Below are 12,050 nucleotides of genomic sequence, written 5' to 3'. Positions count from 1 at the left end.
TAGTCAGTTGTGTGACGCAGATACAGCATATGTAGAATGTTGTATAAATTAGGAAGTGGTTGTCGTCCTCGAAGTCCACATTGCTTTGAATACTCAAATCCTCACAAAGCAGAACCCAGAGGAGCCGGTCCATCTCTGGATGTCTCAGGATCCTCGCGAGGTTGGCCTCTTCTCAATGAAGGTCTACTGGAGCTGGCACAATCTTTATATGTCTCGGGATGGGTAGAAAATGTGAAATAAGTGGAACGGAATTAGCGTAGCTGCTGTTCATAGTATTAGCAAGCACTAGATGATAATGTGCATTTAATTGGATGTACTGGAGTACAAGGTTATGGGATGTATTATGTGTATGCCAGGGAAAAGAGAGATGTCTTTAATCTACGTTTAAACTGTGTCTGAGCCCCGAACACTGTCAGGAAGGTTATTCCAAAGATTAGGAGCTAAATACAAAAATGCTCAACCCCCTTTTGTAGACTTTGATATTCTGGGAACAACCAGAAGTCTGGAGTTTTGTGATCTTAAGGAGCATGGTGGATTGTGACGTGTTAGAAGTCTGGCTAGATACATGGGAGCTGAACCATTTAGAGCTTTGTACATAAGTAGTGCTAGTTTATAATCAGTTCTAAACTTAACAGGTAGCCAGTGCAATGATGATAATATTGGGGTTATACACTATATTGCCAAAAGTATTTGCTCACCTGCCTTGACTCGCATATGAACTTAAGTGACATCCCATTCCTAATTCATCCTAAAGGTGTTCTATCGGGTTGAGGTCAGGATTCTGTGCAGGCCAGTCAAGTTCATCCACACCAGACTCTGTCATCCATGTCTTTATGGACCTTGCTTTGTGCACTGGTGCACAGTCATGTTGGAAGAGGAAGGGGCCAGCTCCAAACTGTTCAAATTGTCCAAAATGTCTTGGTATGCTGAAGCATTCAGAGTTCCTTTCACTGGAACTAAGGGGCCAAGCCCAGCTCCTGAAAAACAACCCCACACCATAATCCCCCCTCCACCAAACTTTACACTTGGCACAATGCAGTCAGACAAGTACCGTTCTCCTGGCAACCCCCAAACCCAGACTCGTCCATCAGATTGCCAGATGGAGAAGCGCGATTCGTCACTCCAGAGAACGCGTCTCCACTGCTCTAGAGTCCAGTGGCGGCGTGCTTTACACCACTGCATCCGACGCTTTGCATTGCACTTGGTGATGTATGGCTTGGATGCAGCTGCTCGGCCATGGAAACCCATTCCATGAAGCTCTCTGCGCACTGTTCTTGAGCTAATCTGATGGCCACATGAAGTTTGGAGGTCTGTAGCGATTGACTCTGCAGAAAGTTGGCGACCTCTTCGCACTATGCGCCTCAGCATCCGCTGACCCCACTCCGTCAGTTTACGTGGCCTACCACTTCGTGGCTGAGTTGCTGTCGTTCCCAAACACTTCCACGTTCTTATAATACAGCTGACAGTTGACTGTGGAATATTTAGGAGCGAGGAAATTTCACGACTGGATTTGTTGCACAGGTGGCATCCTATCACAGTTCCACGCTGGAATTCACTGAGCTCCTGAGAGCGACCCATTCTTTCACAAATGTTTGTAAAAACAGTCTGCATGCCTAGGTGCTTGATTTTATACACCTGTGGCCATGGAAGTGATTGGAACACCTGATTCTGATTATTTGGATGGGTGAGCGAATACTTTTGGCAATATACTGTATGTTCATAACTGTATCTGTGTGTGGTTCTGACACGGCTTTTGTTAAGTCGCCTTTATTTGTCATGTATACATTACTGCACAGTGAAATTCTTTCTTTGCATATCCCATCCTTGGGGGTTGGGTGTCAGAGTGCAGGGTCAGCCATGATGCAGTGCCCCTGGAGCAGGGTGGGTTGGGGGCCTTGCTTTAGGACCCAGCAGTGGCAGCTTGGTAGTGCTTGGGGCTTGAACCCTGATCTTCCGGTCAATGACCCATAGCCTTTACCACTTGAGCCACCCTGAATTAACATTCATTATTCATTTCGCTTAATTTTTGAATGATGTGATTCTGGTGTTAGCTTATTGGGAAAAAATCACACTCAAGTAACGTGATTATATGGCCTGAAATTGCAATCATGTGAAAAAAAATATGAAATCAAATCGTGGTGGGAAAAATTATATGCACTAATTTTTCAACAAAATAAATAAATAAAAAACTTGATAAAATTAATCATTTTAAATCATCTTAAAAAGAGTGAGAGATTTGTGAAGGAATTAAAAGTAAACATAAAAAAATCACACATGAAAAATGAATCTATATATTATATATATATATATATATATATGTATATATATATATATATATATATATATATATATATATATATATATATATATATATATATATGTATATATTATATATATATATATATATATATGTATATATATATATATATATAAAATAAAATAATAAAAAGGAAATCATTTGAAAATCATGTGAAAAAAAAAATCACACATGAATCGACATATTTTTTTTAAAACAATAAGACATGAAAATAAAAGAAAAATGATGTGAAAATAATAAAACATGGGAAACAAATTACATGAGAATAAATGAATCATGTGAAAAGAAAATAGCGTGGAAAAAATGAATCGGAAAAATATATATAAATACAAACATTGCCTTCATGTTTAAAAAAGTCTTATGGATAAAGCACATAAAAATATATTAAAATATTAATTAATATATTAAGGAAGAAAATTTGACATAAATTTTACATGTGGACTCTTGTTTATTTTTTAGTTCCATAAATATTTCACAAATTATATAAAATATGCTCATACAGTATGTTGTACAGACTGTGTACTGAACAGTTCTGTTGAAGAATGTTTTGAAAGAGTAGACCACTGTTTATCATATACACACACACACACACACACACAGGTCTTAATATGACACCAGGACTCTAGGGGTATGAGATCAGGACTGACATCCACCCAAGGCCCCAAAACAAACAAATAAGGGCAGTGGGAGTGGTCAGAATTCCTGCAGGAGTGGGTGGGAATTGCAATGAAAAACTGTACGTCTACATGACACCATTTTTTTTTACCCTCTGCTCGATACACAGTCATGTCTGGGTGGGTCTATGTGGAAGATAAAAAAAACAACAACAATGACTACATCTATTCTGCACGACTGACCACAGTCGAGCCTTACACGCCTCAGCCAATAGCTAAAGAGGAGAAAGAGGATCTGACAACAGCGGATGTCTACAACACGCCCTTATCAGCAAACAGAAGAGGACGCCTGGAGTCGAGTCCAACAGTCGATCAGGAGAAGTGCCGGATTGTGCGACAGGTGAAGGATCACACACACCTAAGGATCACACACCTGAGGATCACACACATGTGAGGATCACACACGCCTGAGGATCACACACGTCTGAGGATTACACACACGTGAGGATCACACACACCTGAGGAGAAAACGCCACCGTCTTGTCACCTTCAGTAAGTAAGCTGCTGGGTTTATTGTTTAATCTGGACAGTTGGAGAGGACATTTATTAAAATAAATAAATAAATAAATAGTAATATTCATATTTATATTTCAAAAGTTTTCACACTTGAGTAAGAATTTTGTTTTTTTTTGTATATTGTTTTTTTATGAAGCTTACATTCAAAAAATGAACAGAAATGTCCTCTTTCTTTCTTTCTTTCTTTCTTTCTTTCTTTCTTTCTTTCTTTCTTCCTTTCTTTCTTTCTTTCTTTCTTTCTTTCTTCCTTCCTTCCTTCCTTTCTTCCTTGAGTTGGTCCTTCCTTCCTTCCTTCCTTCCTTCCTTCCTTCCTCTTTCTTTCTTCTTCACCCCCTCCATTTAATCGTTCCTTTCTTTCTTTCTTTCTTTCTTTCTTTCTTCTCCACCCCTTCCACTTAATCCTTCCTTTCTTTGTCCTTCCTTGCATTCTTTTTTGAGTTGGTCTTTCTTTCTTTCTTTCTTTCTTTCTTTCTTGTTTTCTTAAAGTAATCCTGACCCTCTTAAATGCTGTAGCCTATTTGACCGGCTTGTTATATTCATACTGTATTATGTAATAATGGATACAATGATTAATTAATATAATCACACTAGGAAAATAAACACCTGATAGTCATGGAGGAGAACATTTCTAAACAAGCCCAAGTCAACTATTTACCTGGTGAATGCCGAACAAGTTGTGAAGCTCAGAATATCACAATATGTTTCCTACTACTCCATATCTTACAACCATGATAAAGAGTAAAGTGTGGACTGCTGGGAAATGTAGTTTTTAGATCCATATTTACGTCCCACGTGTTAATCTGTTTGCCTGACCATTCGTGAAGTTATCCAATCGATAGGTCAGTCGGCAGCAGATAATAGCGATAATAATGCAGATACAGGTTAAGAAATTTAGTCAGTGTTTACATCAAACAAGCGATCTATGTGAGTTTTATCGTGGCATGGTTGCTGATTCTTTGAATTTCGGAAAATCAGTCACTGGGGTTTACACAGAATGCTGCAAGAAACCAAAAACATGGAAAGATGGTATGTTGATGAGCAAGGTCACAGGAGAATAACAGACTTAGAGCTAACAGGAATGCTACTGTAGCTCAAATAGCCACTCTGTACAGCTGTGTCGAGGTGAAAGGCATCTCAAGTTGTCAAACATCCATGATACAACTTCTTGTTATCACATATGTTCTGTATAACTATTATACAAACAGTCATTTCCCTTACCAAGTTCTTTTTTTTCCTACAACACTCCATGCCATGTAAATAAATACAACTAATAATCAATAGAACGTGTGAAATCCATCCATTTTCTATACCGACTTTATTCCTAATTAGGGTCACGGGGATCTGCTGGAGCCTATCCCATCACACACTGGGCGAAAGGCAGGAGTACACCCTAGACAGGTCACCAGTCCATCACAGTGTCACACATATAGATAGACAACCACACACACTCACTCCTATGGGCAATTTAGAATTACCAATCAACCTAATGTACATGTTTTTGGACCGTGGGAGGAAACCGGAGTACCCGGAGTAATCCCACACAGGCTTGAGGAGAATATGCAAACTCCACACAGAAAGGAAATTCAAACCCAAGACCTTCTTGATGTGAAGCAACAGTACTAACCACTAAGCCACCATGCTGCCCAACATGTGAAATGTTGTCCATTATTAAATACCACATTCAAGTGCTGGCAAATTGCTGTGGTGAATGGAGGAAATTCATTTTTGGAACTATTTCTTGTGAGGAAAACATAACGTTATGGATGCCACGTTTTTTTGTGGTATATGTGAAGCAATTCATGCACTTGTATGTAGCCTAATGTATGAAATAACGATTTAAACTGGTTTACTCTGGTTGATTGTGTTTAACACTAAACAAAGCCACTGCAGTTTGCATATTGCTAATCGCTAGCTACAAGCTAAGCTTACTTTTAGCTGTGTTAGCCAGGTTAGCCTTGTAGCCTGAAGCACATGTCAAGACACCACGCACACATCATGCCTGATGGACTGTATTTAGAGTAACAGGAAGATTGTTTGCTTGTCATTTTCTTTTTTTTATTACCATGTCTTTACAACTTAATTAAAGTCATTATCATTTCCTAAACTTGCTAAGCGAAACTATTCTATTTAATGCTAACCTGCAGGCACGTGCTTCTTGCCCGGAAATGGAGAACGAACCGATTACAGTCGAGTATATTACAACGAAACAGTCCGTATGTATTTTTATTTATCATATTTAAATCCTTTGGAGCCGTTTTATGCCTTTTAAACATTTTTTTTACGCTGTCATTTCAGATGTGGTGGGGAACTCTTGGGACCGTCCGTCCGTTTCTGCCGTTCGATCCGGATCTGGACGCACATCAGATTCACGCGGCGCTGGATAAGAAAAGTATGATCCTGCTTCATCCAGCTGATGAATTAAGACACACCAAAGTGGACAGGGGAGAAACATATAACTTGAGTTAGATCAGTGTGAAAATAGGTGCTAGCTGATTATGCAGATATTCTATCAACTTAGCAGCTTATGGATGTGTGTGTGTGTGTGTTGTGGGGTAGATGCTGATGTGGTGACTGTGATAAACATCCTTACTAACAGGACCAATGCCCAAAGACAGAGCATCGCTTCAGTCTTCCAAAACCACACACAGAAGGTAAGACTTTACAGCGCTGCTGAATGCTCAAATCTGATTGGTCAGAATGAGGAAAAAAGATGTTGAGTAAACAGCTGCTTAAGGCTGTTATAAGGTGAGAAACTTATTTGTTAAGTGTCTACTATAAATGGATAAAAAGTATACAGTGGTATACAAATGCCCTCCTTTACAAACTTTCGCCCTTAAGAATTTAAATTTTGCATCGGCATATAAAGCATTTTCAGTATACAAACGAATCGCACTGAACGCCGTACGTTGTTTGCATCAATGGAAAGCCAAGCGAAGTGAGTTTACGCATTTTCGGAACTTTTTTTCAGTCAGCAAAAGTTGTTTGGAAAGAATCAACCCACGATACCAATGTTGCCTTCAGCATGCGTTCAAAAGCTAGGTGATTTTTCGGGTGTTTTTTTGTTGACAGATTGGTGGTGTGGGCGGTCTGTTCTATTTTTAGCCCAAGCTTGGTGGCATGACTTCCTGTGAGGACCCTTGAAATGGAATGCTTGGCTTGGGTCAGTTCTTTGTAAACAGCCGTACAGTTTACATACGCTTCGTATTGGGAATACTGCTAATATTTTTGGGTGGCTGGAACAGATTATCTGCATTTAACATTATTTAGTATGGGACCATTCCTACCGCAATACAAATTTTTACCTTAAGAACTCGACCTCCAGAATGAATTTAATTCATAAGACGAGTTTCCACTGTAATCAACTTCATTTTTATAGGTACTTTCATGGTTGTACATCCTGATCATGATATAAGGATTGAACTAATTTCTGCGATTCTGATTAGGTGCGTTTTTCTTGTTCAGGGTCTGAGCGCAGCTCTGAAGAAAGGTCTTTCAGGAGCTGTGCAGGATCTGCTGTTAGGACTCATGATGACTCCAGCTCGCTTTGACGCTCATCGCCTTCGACAGTCCATGGAGGTGAGAGGCAGCAGAATGATGCTTAAGTTGATTATTTCCTTATATCACATCCTGAGTTGTTTTTTATTCCTTTTTTTTTAATCTTCGGTAAAAACACCTGTGGTGTTCAACGACATAGAAGCACAAGAAGCATTTATCTGTCAAATATACATTACAGTACACTGAAATTCTTTTCTTTGCATATCCCAGCTTAGGATCCGAGTGCAGGATCTAAAATACAGGGTCCCTGGAATGGTCCCAGAGAGGGTTAAGACCCTTGTTCAAGGACTAGGACTTTCTGATCAGAACCCAGAGCCTTAAACATTGAGCCATATAGATATCAAACTTTCTGTCAAATGCATCAACAGCAATACAAATTTGACTCATTTTCTAAAAAACAATTCTCGCAGGGTCTCGGGACAGACGAGGAAGCTCTCCTGGAGGTCTTGTGCACCAGATCACAGAACCAGCTCCGACATATCACTGTAGCGTATTATGAAGGTGAGGAACAAGAAATAATGGATATTAGAACATATAAAACACATATAGTGATGTGCTGTTATATATATTTCCAGTGGAGGAAAATACTGACTTGTACAAAACACTGACACTGGAGACTCCTTCTGTGAATGGTAGAATATAAATGTCTCCTCAACATATGCAGTATTTCAATGATGTATTTGAACGAGTGCACTAATAGTAATTTTGCAGTCAGCAAGGTAAAGCTGCTGTTTATAGAAAATGAATCAACCTATTCTGACCAATCAGAATGCAGAATTTAGCTGATATTGTAGAACTTACCGATGTTCGTTTTTGGTCACAGCGTACAGCCGTTATCTGGAGAACGACCTGATCAGTGAGACGAGTAAAGAATTTACCAAGCTGGTGCTGGCCATATTGAAGGTACAGTCTGATGAGCAAAAATGTATTGCTTTATTAAAGCTCACTTGTAAGGAACGATGATACAGTGTGATGTTTCTGTCATATGAACAGAAGGAGGAGATAAACACGCCCAGCAAGATCGATTATGAGCTTATTGAGCAAGATGTCAAGGTGTGCCTTTATCTCTCATATCATAAAAAAAGTAAATTCCAGACGTTGTGTTTTTAATGTACAAGGTGTGAGAACATATTGAACATGTCTTCGTGTGCTTAGAAACTCAGAGACGCTATCATCGGAAAGAAATCTAACCCTGAGCCCTGGATTCAGGTGCTCACGTCACGCAATTCTGACCATCTCAACAGAGGTATGACCTTAACCTTAACCTTAACCACACCCTCAAACACAAACGCTAACCTTTACACCAATCAGGCATAACATTATGAGCACTGAGAGGTGACATGAATAACACTGATCATCTCCTCATCATGGCACCTGTTAGTGGGTGGGATATATTAGGCAGCAAGTGAATTTTGTCCTCAAAGTTGATGTGTTAGAAGCAGGAAAAATGAACAAGCGTAAGGATTTGAGCGAGTTTTACGAAAGGCCAAATTGTGATGTCTAGACGACTGGATCAGAGCATCTCCAAAACTGCAGCTCTTGTGGAGGTGTTCCCGGTCTGCAGTGGTCAGTATCTATCAAAATTATCCTTTATATGCTGTAAGTATCCTTTAAGCCCATGAAGGCGCCACCTTGCAGCTTACAAGACTTAAAGGATCTGCTGCTAACATCTTGGTGCCAGATACCACAGTACACCTTCAGGGATCTAGTGGAGTCCATGCCTCGATGGGTCAGGGCTGTTTCGACAGCAAAAGGGGGATCAACACAATATTAGGGACATGGTCATAATGTTATGCTTGATCGGTGTACGTGCACCCAGTGTGACTTAACGCTGTTCTAATAGTGCTTTCTAGGCTTGAGGATCAGAAAGGCGAGGCAGTGGAGAAAACTATCCAGAACAGCTTCTCAGGAGACGTGCGAATGGGGCTGCGGATTTTGGGTAAGGACACGATTCCTGGCTCCAACCTGTTCCAACATGACTGCGGACCAGTGCACAAAGCAAGGTCCATAAAGACATAGATGAGTAAGTTTGGTGTGAAGGAACTTGCCTGGCCTGCACAGAGTCCTGACTTCAACCCCATAGAACACCTTTGGGATAAATTTGAGCAGAGACTGCGAGTCAGAGCAAAAACTGGGACGTCTGCCTTTACATGCACATGAATGTAATATGGAGTTGGCAGCTATAACAGCTTCAACTCTTCTGGTAAGGCTTTCCACAAGGTTTAGGAGTGTGTTTATGGGAATTTTTGACCATTTCTCTAGAAACGCACTTGTGAGGTCAGGCACTGATGTTGGACGAGAAGGCCTCGCTCTAATTCATCCCAAAGGTGTTCTATCAGGTTGAAGTCAGGACTCCACACCAAACTCACTCATCCATGTCTTTATGGACCTTGCTTTGTGCACTGGTGTGCAGTCATGTTGGAACAGGAAGGGGTCAACATGAAATTGTCCAAAATGTCTTGGTATGCTGAAGCACTAAGAGCTCTTTGTTCTGTTGATTTGAAGGGGTGTCCCAAAACCTTTGGCAATATAGTGTATATTTTATTTTCTGAAATGAAGGATGACTTTTTATTTTTTATTTTTGTGTGTTTCTGTAGTTAACACTATCCAAAACACACCGCTCTTCTTAGCCCAGCGCTTACACACCAGCATGAAGGTAAGGAGGCTTATTATCTACAGTCGTTACTATTTCATCAGTTATTAAGCGACTACAGTCTGTGTGTGTGTGTGTTTGTGTGTGTGTGTGTGTGTGTGTGTGTGTGTGTGTGTGTGTGTGTGTACCAGAAAAGCTCTGTGGTTAATGGTATCATGGTGGCTCGGAGTGAAGAGGACCTCCTGCGGGTGAGGGTCGAGTTCTGCAAACTGACCAATCTCTCCCTTTACTCCACCATACAGGTCAGATCACACACCTCACACTTTCTATAAATAAAACAGCTGTGGTGTTCACCATGTCCTCTAACTTACAGAAAGAATTCAAAGGCGAGCTGCAGCTGGCTCTCCTGGCTCTGTGTCGATCTGAGGATGCATAGAGGAACAAGCATGGAACAAGCGAGGAGAAAGATTGCAATTGAACCTGTACAGAAATTTACTTTCCCTGACTCACATACTGTACACTTTGCTACATGGTTATTTAACATTCTCAGAATATTTCACATTCTGTCTTGGTTTAGGATTAAAACCATAAGAAAGAGAAATTGCACTGTGGTGCATTATTATTATTATTATTATTATTATTATTATTATTATTATTATTATTATTATTATTATTATCATTATTATTATCAATATTATTATTATTATTGTGTGGACTTATTGCTATGGTGACGTATCTTTTGAGGAGACATGTATTTGTATGGAAGGAGTCTTCAGGACTCTACAGTGTCCATGGTTATGCCGTAACTTTTTTTCTGGACAGTGGAGTTGTTCACGCTTTATGGTTTCTCTGTAACATAAAAAAAAAGAATTTTTTGTCTTATTAACTTAAAAAAAAATAGACTGGATGGTGAGAAATGTATAGTTTCTGGAAGTGGCAACAGGATGTAAATGTAACTTTTAATGGATAAAAAGAAAATATCAATTATAAATGGTATTTGATGATAAATGGTGCAGTATGTGAGGAATAAAACCCCATAAAGTGTAAATCTATAATAAGTCTCAGTCCGCATGAACCTTCTTCTTGCTATTATAGAAACAGGAGATGTTCAGTTAGGAGATTTGGAGAAGCTTTTGTGTTAAATCATGTTCCTCCTGAGCCACTCCTGCACTGATTCCATTGACCTGCAGTGGATTTGGTTCCAAAACGGAAGCTACAAATTAGGAAGGTTTTAACCCCCAACACCTAGACACCTCCAAAGACCTCAAAAGAGAATGACCCGAACTTTAACCCTTGACATATCCTTTTCCTATCTCCTGATTCAGCATTTTTTTTGTATTGGTTCACATTGTTATCCTCTTTCCTTTTGGGAAAAGTGTGTGCTTCCTTCCTTGTGTCCCTCTGCAATACATATGACAACAATGATGTCACTGTTTTATATATGGGTGTATTAAATACACAGAATAAAAAAGAGCTTAAAGTGTCTCTGCCCAGATCTTAACTGCATGCTGTAGATTTGTGCTAAACTGCTCTAATCATAAAGACTGTCCTGTGCATGACCCATGACGCTCACTCAGTATAACACTGAATACCTAAATGGATTATAATTCCATTATGTGGCGTCACCCAGAAGAGGATGAGTGGTCTGGTGTCTGGTTTCTGTCATGGCTTTTTCCTTATGTCGTCTTGGGGAGCTTGTCTTTGTCACTCCGGCTAGCTCATTGAGAATCTAATGCTACTTTTAGATTTCTGTAAAGTTGGCAATTGTTAAAAGTGGAAAAAAAACCAAGGAACAACATAAACTATATTGCTAAAAGATTTGGGACGTCTGCCTTTACATGCACATGAATGTAATATGGAGTTGTCCCACCCTTTGTAGCTATAACAGCTTCAACTCTTCTGGGAAGGCTTTCCACAAGGTTTAGGAGTGTGTTTATGGGAATTTTTGACCCCATTCCTCTAGAAGCACATTTGTGAGGTCAGGCACTGATGTTGGATGAGAAGATCTGGCTCGCAGTCTCCGCTCTAATTCATCCCAATGGTGTTCTATCGGGTTGAGGTCAGGCCAGTCCACACCAAACTCACTCATCCATGTCTTTATGGACCACTGGTGCACAGTCATGTTGGAACAGGAAGGGGTCATCCCCAAACTTGGGAGCATGAAATTGCCCTAAATGTCTTGGTATGATGCTGAAGCATTAAGCGTTCCTTTCACTGGAACTAAGGGGCCGAGCCCAACCCCTGAAAAACAACACCTGAATTCAGTGATTTAGAGGGATGTCCCAAAACTTTTGGCATTATAGTGTATTTGTAAATCTGAGGATCTGTTAGAACAGTATGGAGCAGAATGGGACATGGTTGTGTTCCAGAACTGCCAAGCTTCAGGTCTATGTTG

The 12,050-nt window shown here is 40.0% G+C and overlaps 1 protein-coding gene across 1 annotated transcript; it reads left to right on the top strand.

Moving 5' to 3' along the window:
• The first annotated feature begins 3,086 nt into the window (after positions 1-3,086).
• LOC131370569 (annexin A2-like) lies at positions 3,087-11,141 on the top strand. Its single transcript, XM_058417921.1, has 13 exons — positions 3,087-3,483; positions 5,652-5,720; positions 5,803-5,896; positions 6,064-6,158; positions 6,970-7,083; positions 7,473-7,563; positions 7,886-7,965; positions 8,056-8,115; positions 8,218-8,308; positions 8,906-9,001; positions 9,660-9,718; positions 9,847-9,957; positions 10,029-11,141. Exons 2-13 carry the CDS (start codon positions 5,673-5,675, stop codon positions 10,089-10,091), a joined length of 1,002 nt encoding a protein of 333 aa, XP_058273904.1. The 5' UTR covers positions 3,087-3,483; positions 5,652-5,672; the 3' UTR covers positions 10,092-11,141.
• Positions 11,142-12,050: the final 909 nt, after the last annotated feature.

Source organism: Hemibagrus wyckioides, linkage group LG20, assembly GCF_019097595.1.
Source record: "Hemibagrus wyckioides isolate EC202008001 linkage group LG20, SWU_Hwy_1.0, whole genome shotgun sequence".
Taxonomy (NCBI): Eukaryota; Metazoa; Chordata; class Actinopteri; order Siluriformes; family Bagridae; genus Hemibagrus; species Hemibagrus wyckioides.
The sequence above is the reverse complement of the archived record's forward strand: the minus strand, read 5'-3'. Positions and strand labels throughout refer to the sequence as shown.

Bases quoted from the DNA above. Each gene is read 5' to 3' on its own strand.
- LOC131370569 (XM_058417921.1), top strand. From the start codon at position 5,673: ATGGAGAACGAACCGATTACAGTCGAGTATATTACAACGAAACAGTCC. The intron at 5,721-5,802 runs GTATGTATTTTT...CTGTCATTTCAG, and splicing joins ATATTACAACGAAACAGTCC to ATGTGGTGGGGAACTCTTGG. The intron at 7,084-7,472 runs GTGAGAGGCAGC...CAATTCTCGCAG, and splicing joins GCCTTCGACAGTCCATGGAG to GGTCTCGGGACAGACGAGGA.